Here is a 19,833-nt window from a genome sequence, read left to right as displayed (position 1 = left end):
TGTCTCACTTATCTAAAGGACCTGATCCAGTTCCATGGGGGCTCCTCAGCTATTGGTTCATAGTTCATGTGTTTCCACTATTTGGCTATTTGTCCCTATGCTCTTTCCAATCATGGTCTCAACATCTCTCACTCATACAATCCCTCCTCTCTCTCTCGCCGATTGGACTCCTGAAGCTCCACCTGGGGCCTGGCTGTGGATCTCTGCATCCGGTTCCATCAGTCATTGGATGAGACTTCTACCATGACAGTTAGGGTGTTTGGCTATCTGATCACCAGAGTAGATCAGTTCGGGCTTTCTCTCGACTATTGCCCGTAGTCTGTATGGAGGTATCTTTGTACATTTCTGGGGGACCTCTCTAGCACTTTGCTTCTTCCTATTCCCATGTGGTCTTCATTTATCATGGTCTCTCTTTTCTTGTTCTCCCTCTCTGTTCTTGATCCAGCTGGGATCTCCCGCTCCCCTAAGCTCTCTTTCCCCCGACACTTGCCCTTTATTACCGCCCCCCCCCATGACTAATTTGCTCATGTAGATCTAATTGATTTCTCTGTCGTTGTGTGATCCCTATGTCTTTCTTAGGGTCCTCTTTACTAGGTAGCCTCCCTGGAGTTGTGAGGAGCAGTGTAGTTATCCTTTGTTTTACATCTAGTATCCACCTATGAGTGAGTACATACCATGTTTGTCTTTCTGAGTCTGGGTTACCTCACTCAGGATAATTTTTTCTAGATCTATCCATTTGCCTGCAAACCTCATGATGTCATTGTTTTTCTCTGCTGAGTAGTATTCCATTGTGTATATGTACCACATTTTATTTATCCATTCTTCAGTTGAAGGGCATCTAGGTTGTTTCCAGGTTCTGGCTATTACAAACAATGCTGATATGAACATAGCTGAGCAAGTGCCCTTGTGGTATGATTGAGCATTCCTTGGGTATATGCCCAAGAGTGATATAGCTGGGTCTTGGGAGAGATTGATTTCCAATTTTCTAAGAAAGCACCATATTGATTTTCAAAGGGGCTGTACAAGCTTGCATTCCCACCAACAGTGGAGGAGAGTTCCCTCTAGCTCCACATCCTTTCCCGCATAAGCTGTCTTCAATGTCTTTGATCTTAGCCATTCTGATGGGGCGTAAGGTAGTATCTCAGAGTCGTTTTGATTAGTATTTCCCTGATGATTAGGGATGTTGAACAATTCCTTAAATGTCTTTCAACCATTTGAGCTTCCTCTGTTGAGAATTCTCTGTTTAGTTCTATAGCCCATTTCTTAATTGGACTATTGGGCATTTTGATGTCTAATTTCTTGAGTTCTTTATGTATTCTGGATATCAGCCCTCTGTCAGATGTGGGGTTGGTGAAGATCTTTTCCCATTCTGTAGGCTGTCATTTTGTCTTCTTGACCGTGTACTTTGCTTTACAAAGCTTCTCTGTTTTAAGAGGTCCCATTGATTGATTGTTACTCTCAGTGTCTGTGCTACTGGTGTTATATTTAGGAAGTGATCTCCAGTGCCAGTGTGCTCAGGACTACTTCCTACTTTCTCTTCTAGCAGGTTCAGAGTAACTAGATCTATGTTGAGGTCTTTGATCCACTTGGACTTAAGTTTTGTGCTTGGTGACAGATATGGATCTATTTGCAGTCTTCTACATGTTGACATCCAGTTATACCAGCATCATTTGTTGAAGAAGCTTTCTTTTTTTCCATTGTACAGTTTTGGCTTCTTTGTAAAAAATTATATGTTCATAGGTGTGCAGATTAATGTCAGGGTCTTCAATTCGATTCCATTGGTCCGTATGTCATTTTTTATGCCAGTACCAAGCTGTTTTGATTACTGTAGCTCTATAGTAGAGCTTTAAGTCAGGGATCGTGATACCTCCAGAAGTTGTTTTATTGTACAGGATTCTTTTGGCTGTCCTGGGTTTTTTGTTTTCCTCTATGAAGTTGAGCATTGTTCTTTCCAGGTCTGTGAAGAATTTTGTTGGTATTTTGATGGGGATTGCATCGAATTTGTAGATTGCTTTTGGTAAGATTGCCATTTTTACCTTATGTTAATCCTATCTATCCATGAACATGGGAGATCTTTCCATTTTCTGACATCTTCTTCAATTTCGTTTTTCAGGGACTTAAAGTTCTTGTCATGTTGGTCCTTCACTTGCTTAGTTAGAGTTACCCCAATTATTTTATATCATTTATGGCTATTGTAAAGGGTGATGTATCTCTGATTTCCTTCTCAGCCTGTTTGTCAATTGTATATAGGAGGGCTACTGATTTTTTGAGTTGATCTTGTATCCTGGTATGTTGCTGAATGTGTTTATAAGCTGTATCAGTTCCTTGGTCAAATTTTTGGGGTCACTCATGTATACTATCATGTCATCTGAAAATAGCGAAAGCTTGAAAGAAGTCAGTTTTATATTAATAAGAATAATATCCCTCTGGAATAGGTGTTTGCATATGAAGAAGAGACTTAAGGGACGTGCAAGAAAAAAAAAATCTCCCTTGAAAGCCAGGGAGTTTTCATCTCCTGATCTTTGGGTAGAGGGACTTTTATAACTTGAAGAACTATGCTGTTGGGTGTAGATTCAGTGACTCCACAAGACTTTTGCATCAAAACTATCCCATAAATTGAAGTTCTGTGGGGAATTACTGTCTTTTTCTGGGCCTTTATGTTTCTGTTCTCAAATGCTTAAAGCAGTTTGGTACCAGATTTTAGGGTTTGTTTGTTTGTTTTTTCAGGGTTTATATCACTATATTACATTGTTCTTCAGAAACCAGCCCATAGAAGGTTATCTAATATTGTAGTTTGTCTGTGAGTATTTGCATCACTCCTTCTAATTATGTCTCTGTAGAGTTTTTCCCTAGATTTTCAAGGTTTTGGAAGATAATCTACTACTCACTTGACAAACAGTATTCCATATTCACTCCTAGGAAACTGAATGAACTTTTCATACTGTCTGTGATTAGCCTCTGTTATTTCATTTCCATTAGTGTCTGCACTGGCAACTTACCATTAATCATGCCATAGCCCCTTTGTGTTACTGTGATGTCTATGATTCCACCTCCTTAAAAGTCAGTACTTCCTCTGTTGCCTTGGGCTACAACAGGTCCTTCCTATTACTTTATCAACTAAAATTTCTTTTTATCATTTCCATAGAGTTTTCCATTAAGGGGATTACACTATTTCTGCATTAACTCCTATGGTTCCACATGAATGTCTAGAATTGTAAAAGGTCTGAAATTTTTCTTACAAGTTACCAAATTACCTTACCATAATGTAATAGATGCTCACAGTGTTTCATATTTATTGCAATTGCTCATCTTTCTTTTCTTTTCTTTTTTTTTCCTTTTTTTTTTTTTTTTTTTTTTTTGGCATGTGCCATTTTTATTTGAGGACCATCTCTGAGATAAAGGCCAAAATTCCGAGCTACAATTTGAAAGATGCATATACCTTCTCATATTTGTTCTAGCTTCTGTTCCTTGGCTGTTTGGGGGAGATTATCATGATATTATATCATTGTCTTTTCTATAGATGGATTGGTCTTTTTGGCTTAAATATTTGCCACTCACTCTGTTACTGTTAGCATGACCTAACACCATAATACCAAAGGCCTTGAATCAATATGTATTCATTTTTCCTTCTCCTTAAAAACTCTGTCTTAAATTCTTCTATTCTCATCACTATATCATAGGCATATATATATATATGCATATATATATAGGTTATATGCAGCACCTATATATATATGCCTATATATATATCGGTGCTGCATATAACCCATTATATATAGGCAATTGTAACAGTACTAATACTGTTTTCTAGACATTGTCCAAAAATAGTCTTACCCATAGGACATAACAAATCTGTGGCCTCTGAATCTAACATCTGAATTACATTTGTGCTATTTTATGTGATATCACTTTCCACTGTTTTCATACTCTTAAATTAGTTATAATAGTATTTCTGGCTCCATTTTGGAGCTGTAATACAAATGCTATTATTCTGCACTATTTACAGATGAAAAAAGGAAAGCAGAGTAACTTGCCTAAGACTATACAGTTAGTAACTAAGAAGGCAGGATTTTAAACCTTAGTTCATTGTCTCTACAGTCTTTTTGCCTTACTGTCTCTTTAAATTTCTCTCATATAAGAGTTACAGGAAGTATGTAGTATTTTGTTTCACAGTATTAAAGTAAATTTCAGATTTTTCTTGAAATAGGAGATAGAATTTGATTATGTGAGAGAACCTTCCAGAATGTAGCACAAAATGAACAAACATTCAGAGATAGGCTTAATGAGTATTTTTAGGGAATAATGAAAATATTGGATTTACTCCATAGAAATAATAAATAACCAGTTATCATGACTTTGAAGGTTTACCCATTAGAACTCTACTAAAAAAATACTGAGTTTTAAAATTATGTAGGTTTTTTGATTAATTAGATTTTTTTAAAATACTGCTAATGGGGGTGGGGGTTGAGATATAACTCAATAGTTAAGAGCACTGGCTGCTTTTCCTAAAGACTGGGTTTGATTCCTAGCACTTACATGGAGGCTCTCACCTGTCTGTAATTCCAGTCTCAGGGGATCTAGCCTCTTTTTAGCCTCAGCAAGCACCAGGCACACATGGTGGTGAACAGACATACATGCAAACAAAATACACATACAAATAAAATAATAAAATAATTTAACAAAAAGATATGTCCTAATAATAATTAAAATACTTCTAATTATATGTAATTTGTTGAGAACAGGGATTCATTTTTAATAGGAAATACTTTATTAGTAAAGAAATAATAAAACTTGCAGTATTTATTGTAGAGTTTCTTCACCTTTATTCTTCTTTAGACATTTCTGTCTAGATGAGCATGTAATGAAACTTGGTCCAGCAAGAAGTGTTGGATATATGTTGAAGTTTCCCCAAATTCCAGAAGAAAGATGTTATTTTGTTTTGGTCAATTTTGGTCCAGCAGAGAGGTCTTGCCATGACAGATTTGCAAACTATTGAAAGTGGCTTCATTATATTCAAAAAGACTACCCACATACCCAAAGTATGTGTGTGTGTTTACTGTGGCTTGCATTCAGGGCCTCACACATGCTAGGAAAATGTACCACTAGTTTACAACTCCCAGACCAAAAATAAGAATCCTGATTTTGAGGTAAAGCTGATTCCTTTCCCTAATCTTGGGACTAAAGATGTTAGGTTTTATAGTTTACCATCCATGCTTGAAATATACAAAAGAAAAAAAAAATTATCCACTAGTATACTCATTACATCTACAGATTCAAAGGAAATGGGAAGAAATGAACTGATATCTAGGCTTAGGAACTGAGAAAGCATGGGGGTGTGGGTGGGGGGTTGGCCAAATCGGGATTCTGTGTGGACTCCTTTGTGTTTACTTATGTGGATATGCTATTTTTAAATCTTATTTCTCTTTCTAGAAAATACAGAACTAGACACCTTTATAACTTTTTATTTAAGACTCTGGATTTGCTGCTATCTGATAATTTTTTAAATAATAAAGAATAGTGTTAAGATTATTTAACTAATGCTAAGTTAAATTTGTATCATTACAATGCCATTTTACATAGTGCCTTAACTATTCACAAATATCATTTTTTTTTACCCAGTTTATTCCTATTTGGGAATGAAGGACACTGGTCTGTAGAACATATACAACATTTATTTTTTCCTGCAGTTAATTTAAAGGGCATGTTTTGTACAAGCTTGCAAAGTCCTGTGTTAATACTGTGTTAAACTCTATTTAAAATGCTTTCTCTTTTCTAAAATGAGTAGAAATATTAGCAAAAACTCCTAAACAAGTGTTTGCATTAGAAGGCTAAAACTGGGGGCTTCTAAATCATTTTCATCCAAAACACTGTTTGAAGTCTCCCTAAGAAAATGTTTAGGTTCTAATATTTTAATTTAGAAAAGATGTTTGAGTTGTGATTGTTTTTTTATCAGGATGAACTAGTACTTTCTTCTCTGGGTTTATTGTTCACTTCCCTTACTTTTGAGTTTTAATTCTCCATTTCTTCCTGTTTGAACATTGAACTTCTGATTCCAGCTGTGACACAGTTTTCTACGACCTCATATAGCTTACTGGAGTTAGTCACCTGAGCCTTAGGCCTTTGCTGCTCACAGTAGAGGTATTTATTATTTAACAAGTTGTCATTTCCAGCTTGTTGTTCTCCGTGCCTCCTTATGGAGGCTTTAGTTCAGAAGCATGTGTACACATACATACATGCATGCACACACACACACACACACACACACACACACACACTCACTCACTTGCTCACACACAGGGCTAGGGTAAGGAAGTAGACTGGAAGCAAATTGAGAATGTCAGTGTTGCTAGAGTTTTCCTGCCTGGCCCAGAGTCAGGACAAATCTCTCTCACCCGCCAGTCCCACAGCCGCTCAGACCCAACCAAGTAAACACAGAGACTTATATTGCTTACAAACTGTATGGCCGTGGCAGGCTTCTTGCTAACTGTTCTTATATCTTAAATTAACCCCTTTCTATAAATCTATACCTTGCCAAGTGGCTCGTGGCCTACTGGCATCTTCAAATGCGGCTTGTCCTGGCAAGGCTGGCAGTGACTCCTTCAGCCTTCCTGTTCTTTCTTCTCTCCACTCTGTTAGTCCTGCCTATACTTCCTGCCTAGCCACTGGCCAATCAGTATTTTCTTTATTGACCAATCACAGCAACACATTTGTCATACAGAACATCCCACAGCATGTCAGCTTTGTAATTATGAACTATATACATGTTTTGTACTTTGGTGTATACATTTCCCAGTTTAAATAATCTGAACAATATAGGAAGTCAAAACTAGAGTTAATTTTATCTGGCCTTACAAATTTGTCACAAATGTTTATTAACAAAAATGAAGGTTTGATAATGACTCCTTCCTTCTCTTTTCAGAGTATATATGTAACTGTTCCGAGGTTGGAAGCTTGGATGTGAAGCACTGCAACAAGACATCAGGGCAGTGTGAATGTCATCCAGGTTATCAGGGTCTTCACTGTGAAACCTGCAAAGAGGGCTTTTACCTGAATCACACTGTTGGTCTCTGTCTGCCATGTCACTGCAGTCCACATGGATCTGTTAGCATCCTTTGCAACAGGTAAGCAGCAGAGGGTGGAGGTGAAGTCCTTTGTATTTTAGTAAGAAAAAATGTAGGAGTCGGAAGAAGAGAGTAGGGCATGAGGACGGCTAAGATTATGGGTATGTGTTTGTGTGTGTGTGTGTGTGTGTGTGTGTGTGTGTGTGTGTGTGTGTGATTGTGTGTATATATATATGTATATGTGTATATATATGTATATGTACATACATACATACACACACACATATATATATAAATAATAAAAACAAAAGTTTCTGTTATAGAGAATCAGTCATTTAATTAAAGAGGAAAGCCACTGTGTCATAGATTTAGAAAATGTTTTATATACTTTAATTCTGTCACTTTGTATATTATATTTAATGGCAGAATTATAAAGCTTTCGTTTTCTGGTTGAGATCTTTAAGTGAACCTGGGCTTTGTAATAGTTTCTCTAAATTTCCTGAAAAAAACTATTGATGAAGAATTCTGTTGACTGGAAGGGGTTCCCTTGCAGACATTTCTAGTGGAATATCCTTATTGTATTTATTAATATGTGGCTGGAGATTAATGAAACATATTCTTGATTTACTTTCTTCTATTACCAAAAGTCTCAAATTTGCAAATATTTTTTATTGTTGTTGTTTGTTTTTGTTTTGCTTTCTTATTCTGTGTGGGGGTGCCTTTGCATTCATGTAGAGGTCAGAGAACAACTTATGGAAGTTGGATCTCTATTTGTATGAGTCCTGGACATTGAGATTAAGTCATTAGGCTTAGTAGAAAGCACCCCTACCCATTAAGTCACCAAAGCAGCCCAACTTCTATTTTTCTAATGAGTGGATAATAGACTTTATTCTTGGGTGGGGAGGAAGCGGGAAAGATACCAAATTAAACTATCTTCTGTTTGGAGGTGATTTAATCTTATGGTACCATACCATGTTATCTGACATTTGCTTTGTACTACATGAAAGTAGTTATTCTTTGACCTTGTATGAGTGAATACCTGGCTTTTTGTGGACCTCAAGCCAAAAAGCTGAAGAACCAGCCTTACGCAGTGACAAGAGCATAAACTTTAGAGTTAATGTAACCTGGGTGTGGGCCCAGAGTCTGGAGCCATTTCTGATCTGCATTGTGCTGTGAGCAAGCAATTCCTCTCATTTCAGTGACTCAGTTTCTTCTTAAGGCTGCTATAAAAGCTAAATGAGTTGGTATATATAAATTGTTTAGCACACGCAAATCAAGAAATTCATATTTGTCTTCATTTCATAGGAATATTGTTGAATTAATTGAAGGAATTTTTTGAAATAATACTTTAATTTTTGAGAATTTCATATATGAATAAATGTATTTTTATTATATTTATACCATGTTCCTTATGATGGATTATTTTAAAGGAATTTTTATAGCTCTTTGGTTTAAAATATGCCTTAGAGTTTATCAATACATATTTTAAATGCTTTATAAACCATTGTGTTATTATACAATATTATATAATGTGCTTATATTAAAATATTGAAATGAATTTGACTGAGAAGTTTATAATTTGAAATGAAGCAATAATGAATGTTGCTGGAGTTATCTCTGGTCCTGCCCAGGACCACAGCCACTTAGACACAAATAAACACAGAGACGCTTATATTATTTAAACTGTTTGATCTAATGGCTCAGGCTTCTTGCTATCCAGTTCTTATATCTTATATTAACCCATTTCTATCAATCTGTAAGTTGTCACGAGGCTTGTGGCTTACCGGTGCTTTCACATCATGCTTCCACTGTCTCTGGCTGGCAACTCCTGACTCAGCCTTCTTCTTCCCAGAATTCTCTTCTCTGCTTATCCTGCCTATACTATACTTCCTGCCTGGCTACTGGCCAGTCAGTGTTTTATTTATCAGTCAATCAGAGCAATACATTCACAGCATCCCCAGCAAAGGAATGTTTATAATGTTTAGTATCTTCAAAGTTTATATTGTCTTAATCCTCTTAACAACACTTCATATGTAGGTTAGTAGGTCACGAAGATATTAAATGGCAGAAAAGGAATTCCACATTAGGCCTTCCCAGCTCAAGTCCTGGCTTTACCACCATGCCCACATGCCACCTATAATGAGAAGATTGATACTCTGTTTTTGAGATTGAGACTATATTCTTTTTTTTTTTTTTTTAACAAGGTTTCACTATGTAGCCCTGGCTGGCTTGGAACTCTTAAACCAGGCTCTCCTCAAACTCATGGAGATATATCTGCCTCTGCCTCCTCAAGTGTTGGAATTAAAAATATGCACCACTATGCCTGGCCTCATAATATAACTTTCTTACCATATCTCTAAACACATGCCCATACAAGTCATATTTAGAAACTCCTCACTTTCTTTTATTGTGGTACTTGTGACTGAACCCAAGATCTTGTGTGTGTTAGACAGGCACTTTACCACAAAGTTATATCCTCAGGCCAACACACCTACCATCTTAAAAAACAGAATGCTAACAAGCTGATAATTTGCTGACTAGCTTAGTAGCTTGAATAAGATATATGTACTTTCTGAACCTCAGTGTTTTAATTTATAAAATATGATCAATATATTTAAGATGAAGGATATCCATGAAAATTAAATTTTTGTGTGGTATGCATTTATTTACATTGTGAGCAGTATATGGGTTCAGCTCAATAATTCAATAACTCTAGGAATTAAATCTGATTTGTTTGTTTTGGTTTTGCTTTAAAAATGAGAAATCGAATTAGTGTCTCACAAAGGAGGATTAAGTCAGCCAAGCATGGATATGAGTAGAAAATGGAGTCCTAGCCTGACAGTAGTGGTATACTCCCAGCACTTGGGAAGTAAAGCCAGGCAGATCTCTGTGAGTTTGAGGCCAGCCTAGTCTACAGAGAGAGATCCAGGACAGGCACCAAAACTACAGAGAAACCCTGTCTCGAAAAAGGGGGGGGGGGGCGGCGCTTGTTAGCAAATTACAAGAGAACTTACTCATTATAAAAGAAAAAAAAAACTGCTTTTTTTCTATTCTCATAAACCCAATTATAGCATTGAAAACTAACATCCTATATTATAGAAAAAAAACTATCCAAAATTAATTGAATATATGCTAAACAGTTATCTGTGCCCTTCACTGTTAATTCATTTAATCCACATTTTAAATATATGAAGTAGACACTAACATTGCCATTCTTGTTAAATTGCAGCTTTGAACATTTGCCTGGGTAGTAACTAATAAGATAGAGTTGTTGCTAGAATACCTACTTTCTAGAGCTAGAGTACATCCTCTTGTCTACTGTGTTGATACATCCTTTCTCAGAACCAGGAGGGTGAGCATTGTCTTTTTGAGCTCTGATGCTTGACTACTAATACTAGAGTACTTGAATTGTGAAGAATTCCTTCCAGTTGTCTTCTGGTAATCAGATCCTGATCCTGGTGAGGTAACTCATACTAAATCATAGCTAATTCCAGTGTAGGTTTAGTAGATTTAGAAGGTAAAGATAAGCCCTGTGAATAAGTCTTCTATGATGCTTATGTTGCTTTCTAATTGCATTATCACTTTAGAGTAAAAATATACTTTTGCTCTTATCAGGAAACCTTTAATCTGCATAAGACTAAGGACATAGACTGCTAAATAGAAAGTAACACAAAAGAATGCCTGATTGTAAGCCTGATTTATAAGCAGGGCGTTTTAGCTACCAAAGTAACTGAGATGTGCCTTTTTGGGTTTTGATTTAGGGAAGTAGAGAGATAAGACCTTATTGTGGGGAGATGACCCAGAATTTTAGAGAATTTTCTAAAATAATACAAAATGAGAAATCTCATCCCCTTAATGCCTGCTAAAATCTTCTTTTGTCTTGACCTCTGTGTTCTCATTAACAATGAATAGAAGAGTTCTAAACCGACTCTCTCACACATTGAAGGTCTATGGAACAAACAACTGACTTTTTAAAAATTCATTTTCCCATTCTTTCTGTCCATATGTTTCAGTGGGAGTTGCTCCAGTGAGGGTAGATTTTGGCTCTAGGAGCCAGATGTGGGTTGAGCAATGTCTTTGTATGCAAACACAAAGTCCTCTATGTACTGACAGGAGGTCACCCCCTCGGGTCAGCATTGGTGTTCCAGTCTATTTAATTGGAAAAAGTTGGTATGCAACATCTGAACTTTTTTATTTTTTATATTTTAGATCCCATTTCTAGTGTTTCCCTGATTCACATTTTGGTCTTTGATAAATTAGAGACACTATTTTATACAAAAAAGCAGTCTGCTAGTAATGTCCTAAATCTATGACTTTATATGTAAGTAATTAAATGTACCCACCATTTTTAAATATCCGTAATAGCTTATGATACATGATTTATTATTTTAGGTGACCGTAAAAAGGGTAGTCTATGATGATATAATATATTCCTTTCCTTAAAACAATGTTTGCTGCTATATAGTATATCTTGAAATACTTATTACTTTGCTTTTTCAATTATAGGAAGATGTCCAGGTCAGAAAGAAAATGTTAATTATGTCATAAACAAAGGCCAAAATTAATTTCAAATAGAAAGATGCCAGAACCCCTCCAAGGCTTATGCCCATATAGGGCACAGAAAATCATTTTTGTGTAATATTTGGAAGTCACAGCTGGTACAAAATCGCTACTTTATTATGCAGTTCTAGAACATTTAAAAAGAAAGCTATTTGATCACTAAAAACAACAATGTGGAAAGCCTTGTCATTTCATCCACCCATTGTTTCATGTAATACAGACATTAAATTTGCTGGCCATGTCAAAAGATATTATCCCTGTTCTCAAGAAACTCACAAGTTAGTAGAAGGTAGCTATGAAAACCAAATGTTAGAGCTTGCAGAGTGTGCAAGTTAATTCGGGAAGGTCTTAGGAGAGGAAGTCACATTTGAATTGAAATTTGATAAATAGAAATTTGTATGAAAAGAAAGCTTCACTATTTCTTGAAGGCAAAGATTGGTAATGGTAATGAGGAAGGGTTGAATAGAAAATAGGACTCTTGTCTGTTTATTTTCTGTTGTATCTCTGAAGCCTGGCTATAGTGGACACCCAATAAGCATTTGGTGAATAAACTGAATAGATGAATGAAGAATAAACAGAGCCAGACTATGAAGGAGCTAATGTGCCATCACATTCACTAAATATGGTTGAATGGGAGGTAATATGAGATTTGCTTTTTAAAAAAATCCTCTGCCAGCCATCTGATGAACAGAAAGAGTATGCAGTACAAGCAAAAAGGCCATTAGGAAAATCTTCTCTGGAAGAACAGTACATGTTCTTTCTGTTAAACAGAAAGGTATTTAACAATTTAAGCAAGAGATGATAAGGCCATATCTAAAGCACAGAGAAGGGAACTAATTTAAGGGTTAAATGGTTGCTTTGAATGTATGAAGTGAATGGGAAATGACTACCATGTGTCTTTCGGGCTTGGGCATAGAAGAAGAAGAATACTCCATTGCGAGATGAAAAAATACAGACTTAAGGTAATTGAAAGAAGGTAGTGATGTTGTTTTGTTTTAATCATGTAGATATTAAAATGACTGGGAATTCAGGTAGAGATGTCTGGTTGACACTTTCCTATATGTTCTTTGACAGACTCAAGAAATATTCTAAGTTATTATTTTTAGAGAAATTATATTTTAAAGTATATGTGTATGCATGTGTGTGTTCATGTGAGTACAGGTGCCTGTGGAATTCAGAAAACAGTATTTGTACCTATAGAGTTGAACTAACAAGTGGCTGTGAACCATGTAATGTGGGTGCTGAGAATTGAATTCAGGTTTGCAAATGCAGTATGCACAAAGGATACTATATTTTATGCTGTTTTTTATTAAAAAAAATTAAACAGCACTTTATAACATTATTCAATATGACAATTATTATTCCTGCAAGTCACCAACCTCAAGTTTTGCTGTGGATATCACTCTATATAAATAAAACACTGATGGCCAGTGACCAGGCAGGAAGTATAGGCGGGACAAAGAGAGAGGAGAATTGGGGAAACAGGAAGAAGGAGGGAGGGACACTGCAGCCACCGCCAGGACAAGCAGCATGTAAAGACGCCGGTAAGCCACCAGCCACGTGGCAAGGTATAGATTTATAAAAATGGGTTAATTTAAGATAAAAGAACAGTTAGCAAGAAGCCTGCCACGGCCATACAGTTTATAAGTGATATAAGCGTCTGAGTGATTATTTTATACATGGATTGTGGGACTGTGGGGCTTGGTGGAACCTGGGAAGAAGCCCTCCAGCAACAAATGGCACCCAATGGCTCGAGTTTCCACCTTAAACCTGAGAATATTTAATAACCAATTCTAAACAGAGCCAAAACCAGGTTCCTGCTTCATGTCTCATACAGACAGCTAGACACCGCAAAACGCAGGTTTGAACACTGGCGGGTTCCTGGCGTGTAAGTTTGACCAGCAGTATGGCGGAAATGAAGTATCTGCCAGGGGCACATTATGCTATGTGGTAGTTTTAGTTTTTACTAGTATTTTTTTTTTTTAAAAAAAAAGAGGTTTCTGGGCTACACACTGCTTTGATAAAAGCATAGACCTACTATTTCTGAGACTTGATGAATCCCAGAGCTGGAGAAAACATACCACCGCCATGTTGAAAAGCTAAAGGGGGCAGAGCCAGCAACCGCAGTGCCGTTTCAGGCTTAGAAGGCTGCAGTTTAAAGCAATAGGCTCACAAAAAGACTGATTCAGATAAAATCGTTTACAATGTGTGTAAAATATACGTAGGCTTGAAAGAGACAAAAAAAATTAATTAATATAAAAAGCCACGTAAAGATAATATTACACAGACAATCTGGATTGTGTTGTCTTTGGGATTTTTAACTGAAAAAAAAAATTTGATCAAAAAAGATGTTGAATTAAACCAATATGTATATTTTAAAGGTACCTTGACTTCAAAATTTGGATTTAAGGATATGTTGCTTTGGAAAAGAGGTTCTGCTTTTGTTTCCACAGAAAGTCAGAGGCTATGGATTTGTTCCAGATTAAGATACATCAGGTTTCACCAGCCAAGACCCCCTAAAAGGTCTCTGATGACACCATGGCCCAGATAATTTAACATCCAGAGCGGTTTCAAGGCAACTGGTTCATACAATACAGCCTCACGGACTACCTCATAGGCCTAAAATTTTCTTTGCGTCCCCATAAGATACAGCGCCCCCCCTCCAGCAGGAAGTAGTAAGAGATGCTACGCCCAAATTCCCAAATATACCAAGCTGGCTTTAGAGGTGGAATTGGCTCACTCCCCCTCTAAACCCAGACATATTGCTTAAAAAAAAAATGGTTAAGAGATTCTTGTGTCCCAAATCAGAAGAGCCCTCTGGTGTGGGACAGAGAAAAAAACAATATTTTTATTTAAAACAGGTTGATTATAAATGTGATCTCTTTCTAAAAAAGAAAAGAGGATATGATATAGATATATAAGAGGATATAGAGATGATAAGATAAAAGGGTAGATTAATGAACCTACTTTTAAAGAACAACTTGTTTAAAATGTTTTACATTGGTATAGATTTTAGTTTATGTTTAAAATGTTTTACATTGGTATAAATTTTAGTTTATTGTTACAAACTTGAAGTTAATTTTGTTATACTATATATATATATTTCTATTCTTGTTTCAGGTATTATGTTTAACTCATTTAAAATTGTAATGGATAATTAAAAATAGATTAATAATTAGTCATATTTGTAGCCATGTTAGTTGTCTTCTAGGTATACATAGATATATTTCAGATAGATAGGTAATCTTCAAACACTTCATAGACCTAGAGAATATGGCATTTAAATAACTTAGAATTCTGTTGACATGAGACACAATTGCTCCTGGCTGCACCAATTTGATCCTGAGAGAATGTTGGGCTTCTAAGACATTTCCATTTGGAAGTGTGTCTTCTTGGCACAAAATGGCCTACTGGGCAAAGAACTGCCCTTGCCTTGACAGCTGACAGTACGAATACAATGCTGTCCTTTGTGGACAAGCGGGACTCAAGGAAAGCGACCACTGTACTCTGCCAAGACAGGGTAAGATGGTCTTTCAAAATTCCTGCTTATGAAAATGGTCTGTCAGATACTCTAGGCCTGTAGCCAATTTGAATATACCAACAATGCTGAGAAACATTAGGTGACTGTCCAGGCTGCCAGCTGTCTTGGTCTACTCTTACAAGATTCCCGAAAGTTGCTTGCATCCATCTACCATTTCTCAGGTACCTTTATGTTCCTTTTCAGGTCTTTGATATGGTTAAAGACTAGATAGTTGTAATTTCCTCAGTTATGATAAAAGATAAGTTAGATATAAAACCTTAAACTCACAAATATAAGATAGATAGGACATCTTTAATATTGTAACTGTAATTCTTGCTCAATAATTGTTTTGTTATATGTAATTTTACTATGTTAAAGTTAAAACCTTTTTTTTTCAAAAAAAGAAGAAAAGGGGAAGTGCTGTGGATATCACTCTATATAAATAAAACACTGATGGCCAGTGACCAGCCAGGAAGTATAGGCGGGACAAAGAGAGAGGAGAATTGGGGAAACAGGAAGAAGGGGAGAGACACTACAGCCACCGCCAGGACAAGCAACATGTACAGACGCCAGTAAGCCACCAGCCACATGGCAAGGTATAGATTCATAAAAATGGGTTAATTTAAGATAAAAGAACAGTTAGCAAGAAGCCTGACATGGCCATACAGTTTATAAGTGATATAAGCATCTGAGTGATTATTATATACGTGGATTATGGGACTGTGGGGCTTGGTGGAACCTGGAGAGAAGCCCTCCAGCAACAAAGTTTAAAGTATTTTTTTTAATCCTTCAATATACTTTTTCTTGTAAGTAGAATTTTTAAAGATAATCAGAGTGGTAAAAAGAAGGTATGTAAACTCAGCCTGTATTTCTGATTATTTGTCTCAATAAGCATTTATGCATTGTGAGATAGTTTATGTTTTAGGAGATATATTAAGTTTGTTTTACTAAATGGCACATTAGGTTTGTAGAAAAACAAGTTAGACTAAATTATAACTCTTAAGTGGTCAGACAGGGTCTTGTTCAGAAATGGGCACTGAGCACACTGATGTTGTTATGGAGACAATGCATATCTAATGTAGTCTGGAAAGTATCTGTTTTGTATCTAAAGACTCCATTTCATGGCAGGCACAATTTGCCCTCCTAGTCCTAGTCATCTAATTATTAACTAGATAACAGCTGTAGGCAAATGGATGGAAGAAAAACATCTTCCCAGCCTCTAGTGACCTTTGTGACAACGTGTCACAGTGAGTTGACACTGTTGATGAACAAACATGTTACTGTTTCTAAATCTTATCACAGACTCCTCTTGTTTAACTTTAAGTCAGTTTTAAGACAGTTTATTTTATGTAATAAAATACAGTAGTATTTTAATGTTATTATAATATTAAACAATCATTTATTTTGCTTCTAATAGTCTGCTTCATCTGTATGCTAATGATAAAATCAAGCTCATATAAATGTTTTAGTTAGTACCTAGGTACCATTTGCTTAAAGTAAAAACTGATTCATACCAGAAAATATGAAGATAAACTATTTTAAATGACCGAGAAGCTGGGAGACATCAGTTACAGCTGTGAAAACCAGAGCTCAATTGATTGAGGCAGTAGCATTTAACCTGTTTTTGAAAAAAGGAAATGATTTAGACATACAGAGTTTAAAAAAGGTGGAAAAGGCCTTTTTAGAATAGGAAACAAGATAATTAATGATACAGAGATGCACTCAATATAGATGTCAAGTAAAAAAGGAGCAGGGATAAGAGATGAATCTGATAACTCCTTCTGTGGTCAGGTCACAGAAGGCCATATAAATTGAAATTTACTCATTAAATAATTTTTAAAGATTTTTTTATATTATATGTATGTATCTGCATGGGTTTTGGGCACATGACTGCAGTTCCATAGAAGCCAGAAGTGATAATTGAATTCCTTGGAGTTGAAGTTAGAGGTAGTTATAAGCTGGCTAACATGGATGCTGGGAATTGAACACGAGTCTTCTGAAAGAATAATACACGCTCTTAACTGCTGAGCCTTCTCACCAACTCCTTAGCAAGGTATCCTCAACAGTAGGAGTAAGATCAGCACTGTATTGTAGCAATATCCAATGTGGGTATGTATAATAGTGAGTGGTTAAATGCAGACTGAAAATGCAGTTTGAAGTATGAAGTGTTGTAATAGCCATGTTTCTGTGCATAATCTCTGGGAATTAATGCTTTGGATTAATGCAAACAAATGTAAGGGCAGTTTGTGTTCATAAACTGCATTTATAGAAGTGTGCTGTAGTCCCAGCCTCCTTCTCAGTTGTATACCCTCTCTGTGTGCTTTCTGTTCTTTTGTTGCAGACTCCAGGGGCTGAATTGCTACACCCACTACACCCCATGGGATTTTAATCTCCCCAGGCCTTGCTGTTGAATATCAAACAGCTCCTCTATACCCATGTTTTTTATGTGCTGCCGAATATAAATCCAAGGTCCCATTACCATTAAAGAGTTTTAAAAGCTGTTATTCTTTGTAGGGAGGCCATTGGTTTACAAACACAATAGATGTGTGAAAGTCGAAAACTTATATGGTTGACAGTTTTTCACAAAGTTTGAATAAAATCATATTTGTAATTAATTTTTCTACTTAATTACTCTGACCCTCATATGCAGTAGCAGAAAGTGCAGTGCCTTCCTTTTAAGGTCACCCATTCTCCAACATTTAACTACTCATTGTTCAACAACTCTGGGGTGAGTCCTCCTATGACATTAAGTATAAAGGGAATGATTCTTATCAGTTCATTGATGTTTTTTGCTAATATGTGGAATTACTGATTGCAGCTTGGTCCCTGAACAACTGGACACATGATGCATGCTCACTATATTTATGGTGTTTTACCAGTCTGGATCCCTACAGGTAGCAGTGATCTTTTTATTTTGAGGGAGGATGAATTTAATGCCTTAATGCCAAGTTCTTGCAAGGATGCTCTAAACTGGGCTTCCTAAGTTACAGATCTTTACAATTAGCTTCTCAGTTTACACAGACTGCCATATCCTCTGTGTTCTTGCTAAGGTCAGAAACATTTTTTAGACTCTTACTAGCAAACTTGAGATCCTCCTCCTTCCCTAAGGGTGAGGAACCTTTCATAGACATTTGAAATGCAAAGGGTTTTGTTAAATCCTTCTCTCCAGATAATGAAACTTCACATAAATGAGGGAAACTTAAGTTAAATGATTCAGTTTAGGAGGATCAGCCTCAATGTTATTTTCAACCTCTGTCCAAATGACAAAGAAACTATAAATTTCTCTTACTTAAGAAGAAAGAAACCACAAAAATAATCTCTAGGTAAATATCTTCCTCATAGGCAATTTCATTACACTTTAAAAGATTGCCCCCCCCACTTCCCCTCCCCCACCCCCCACCTGCCCAACCCAATCCCTCATGGTCCCATCCACTGAACTCACCCTCCCCTCCAGTTCACCCAGGAGATCTCTTCTGTTTCTCCTTCCCAAGGAAATCTATGTGTCCCTCTTTGGGCCCTCCTTGTTACCTAGCCTCTCTGGAGATGTGGATTGTAGCCTGGTTATCCTTTAATTTACAGCTAATATCCACTTATGAGTGAGTACATACCATGTTCGTCTTTCTGGGTCTGGGTTACCTCACTCAGGATGATTTTTTTTTCCCTAGTTCCATCTAGTTGCACGTAAATTTCATGATGTTATTGTTTTTTATAGCAAAGTAATTCTCCATTATGTAAATTCACCACATTTTCTCTATCCGTTCTTTGGTTGAGGGGCTTCTAGGTTGTTTCCAAGTTCTGGCTATTGTGAATAACAGGGAGGGGGTGCATTTCAGAGTTAGGGAGAAACCTGGTGCTAGGGAAACTCCCAGGAATCTAAAAGGATTACCCAAACTAGGACTCCTAGCAATAGTGGAGAGGGTGCCTGAACTGGCCTTCTCCTGTAATCAGATTGGTAACTACCCTAATTATCATTATAGAACCTACATCCAGTAACAGATGGAAGCAGATGCAGAGATACACAGCCAAGCACTGGGCCAAGCTCTGGGAATCCTGTTGAAGAGGAGGAGGAGGGATTGTATGAGCCAGGGGGGGTCAAGGTCATCTCAAAGGAACATACGGAAACAACTAAACCTGGGCTCGTAGGAGCTCACAGACTCTGGACCAACAGCTAGGGAGCCTGCATGGGACCGACCTAGGCCTTCTACATATGTGTGACAGTTGTTTAGAGTGGGTCTATTTGTGGGACTCCTAGCAGTGGGATCAGGGCCTGTCCCTAATGCTTGAACTGGCTTTTGCAAACCTATTCCCCATACTGGGTTGCGTCACTCAGCCTTAATACAAAGGAAGGAGCTTAGTCCTACTTCAACTTGATATACCATGCTTTGTTGAAACCCATGGGAGGCCTGCCCCTTTCTGAACAGAAACAGTGAAGGAGTGGATGGGGAGGGCACAGGGGAGGCAGTGAGAGAGGAAACAGGAAGAGAGGAGGGAGGGGAAACTGTGGTTAGATGTAAAATAAATGAAATTTTTAACTAATAAAAAAGGGGGAAAATAGAAGTTTTAAAGCTTTATAAACATATAGTGAGTTTTGGTCTATAGCCTGACTTCCTTCCGAGATGAAAATACCATGTAACTTGGAAAGTGCTACTGACATGTCATTACATGCTCTATAACCCTTCTCTGAAATGCTTA

General features: G+C 36.9%; 1 protein-coding gene across 1 annotated transcript in view; it reads left to right on the top strand.

Annotated features, from left to right (window-relative positions):
• Megf9 (multiple EGF like domains 9) overlaps positions 1-19,833 on the top strand; it is a 113,469-nt gene that overhangs the window by 50,828 nt on the left and 42,808 nt on the right. Inside the window, exon 2 of the mRNA XM_006996727.4 lies at positions 6,920-7,121. Within this exon, the coding sequence (XP_006996789.1) occupies positions 6,920-7,121 (202 nt within the window). The remainder of the gene's footprint in view (positions 1-6,919; positions 7,122-19,833) is intronic.

This window comes from Peromyscus maniculatus, chromosome 2 (assembly GCF_049852395.1).
Source record: "Peromyscus maniculatus bairdii isolate BWxNUB_F1_BW_parent chromosome 2, HU_Pman_BW_mat_3.1, whole genome shotgun sequence".
Classification (NCBI taxonomy): domain Eukaryota; kingdom Metazoa; phylum Chordata; class Mammalia; order Rodentia; family Cricetidae; genus Peromyscus; species Peromyscus maniculatus.
The sequence above is the reverse complement of the archived record's forward strand: the minus strand, read 5'-3'. Positions and strand labels throughout refer to the sequence as shown.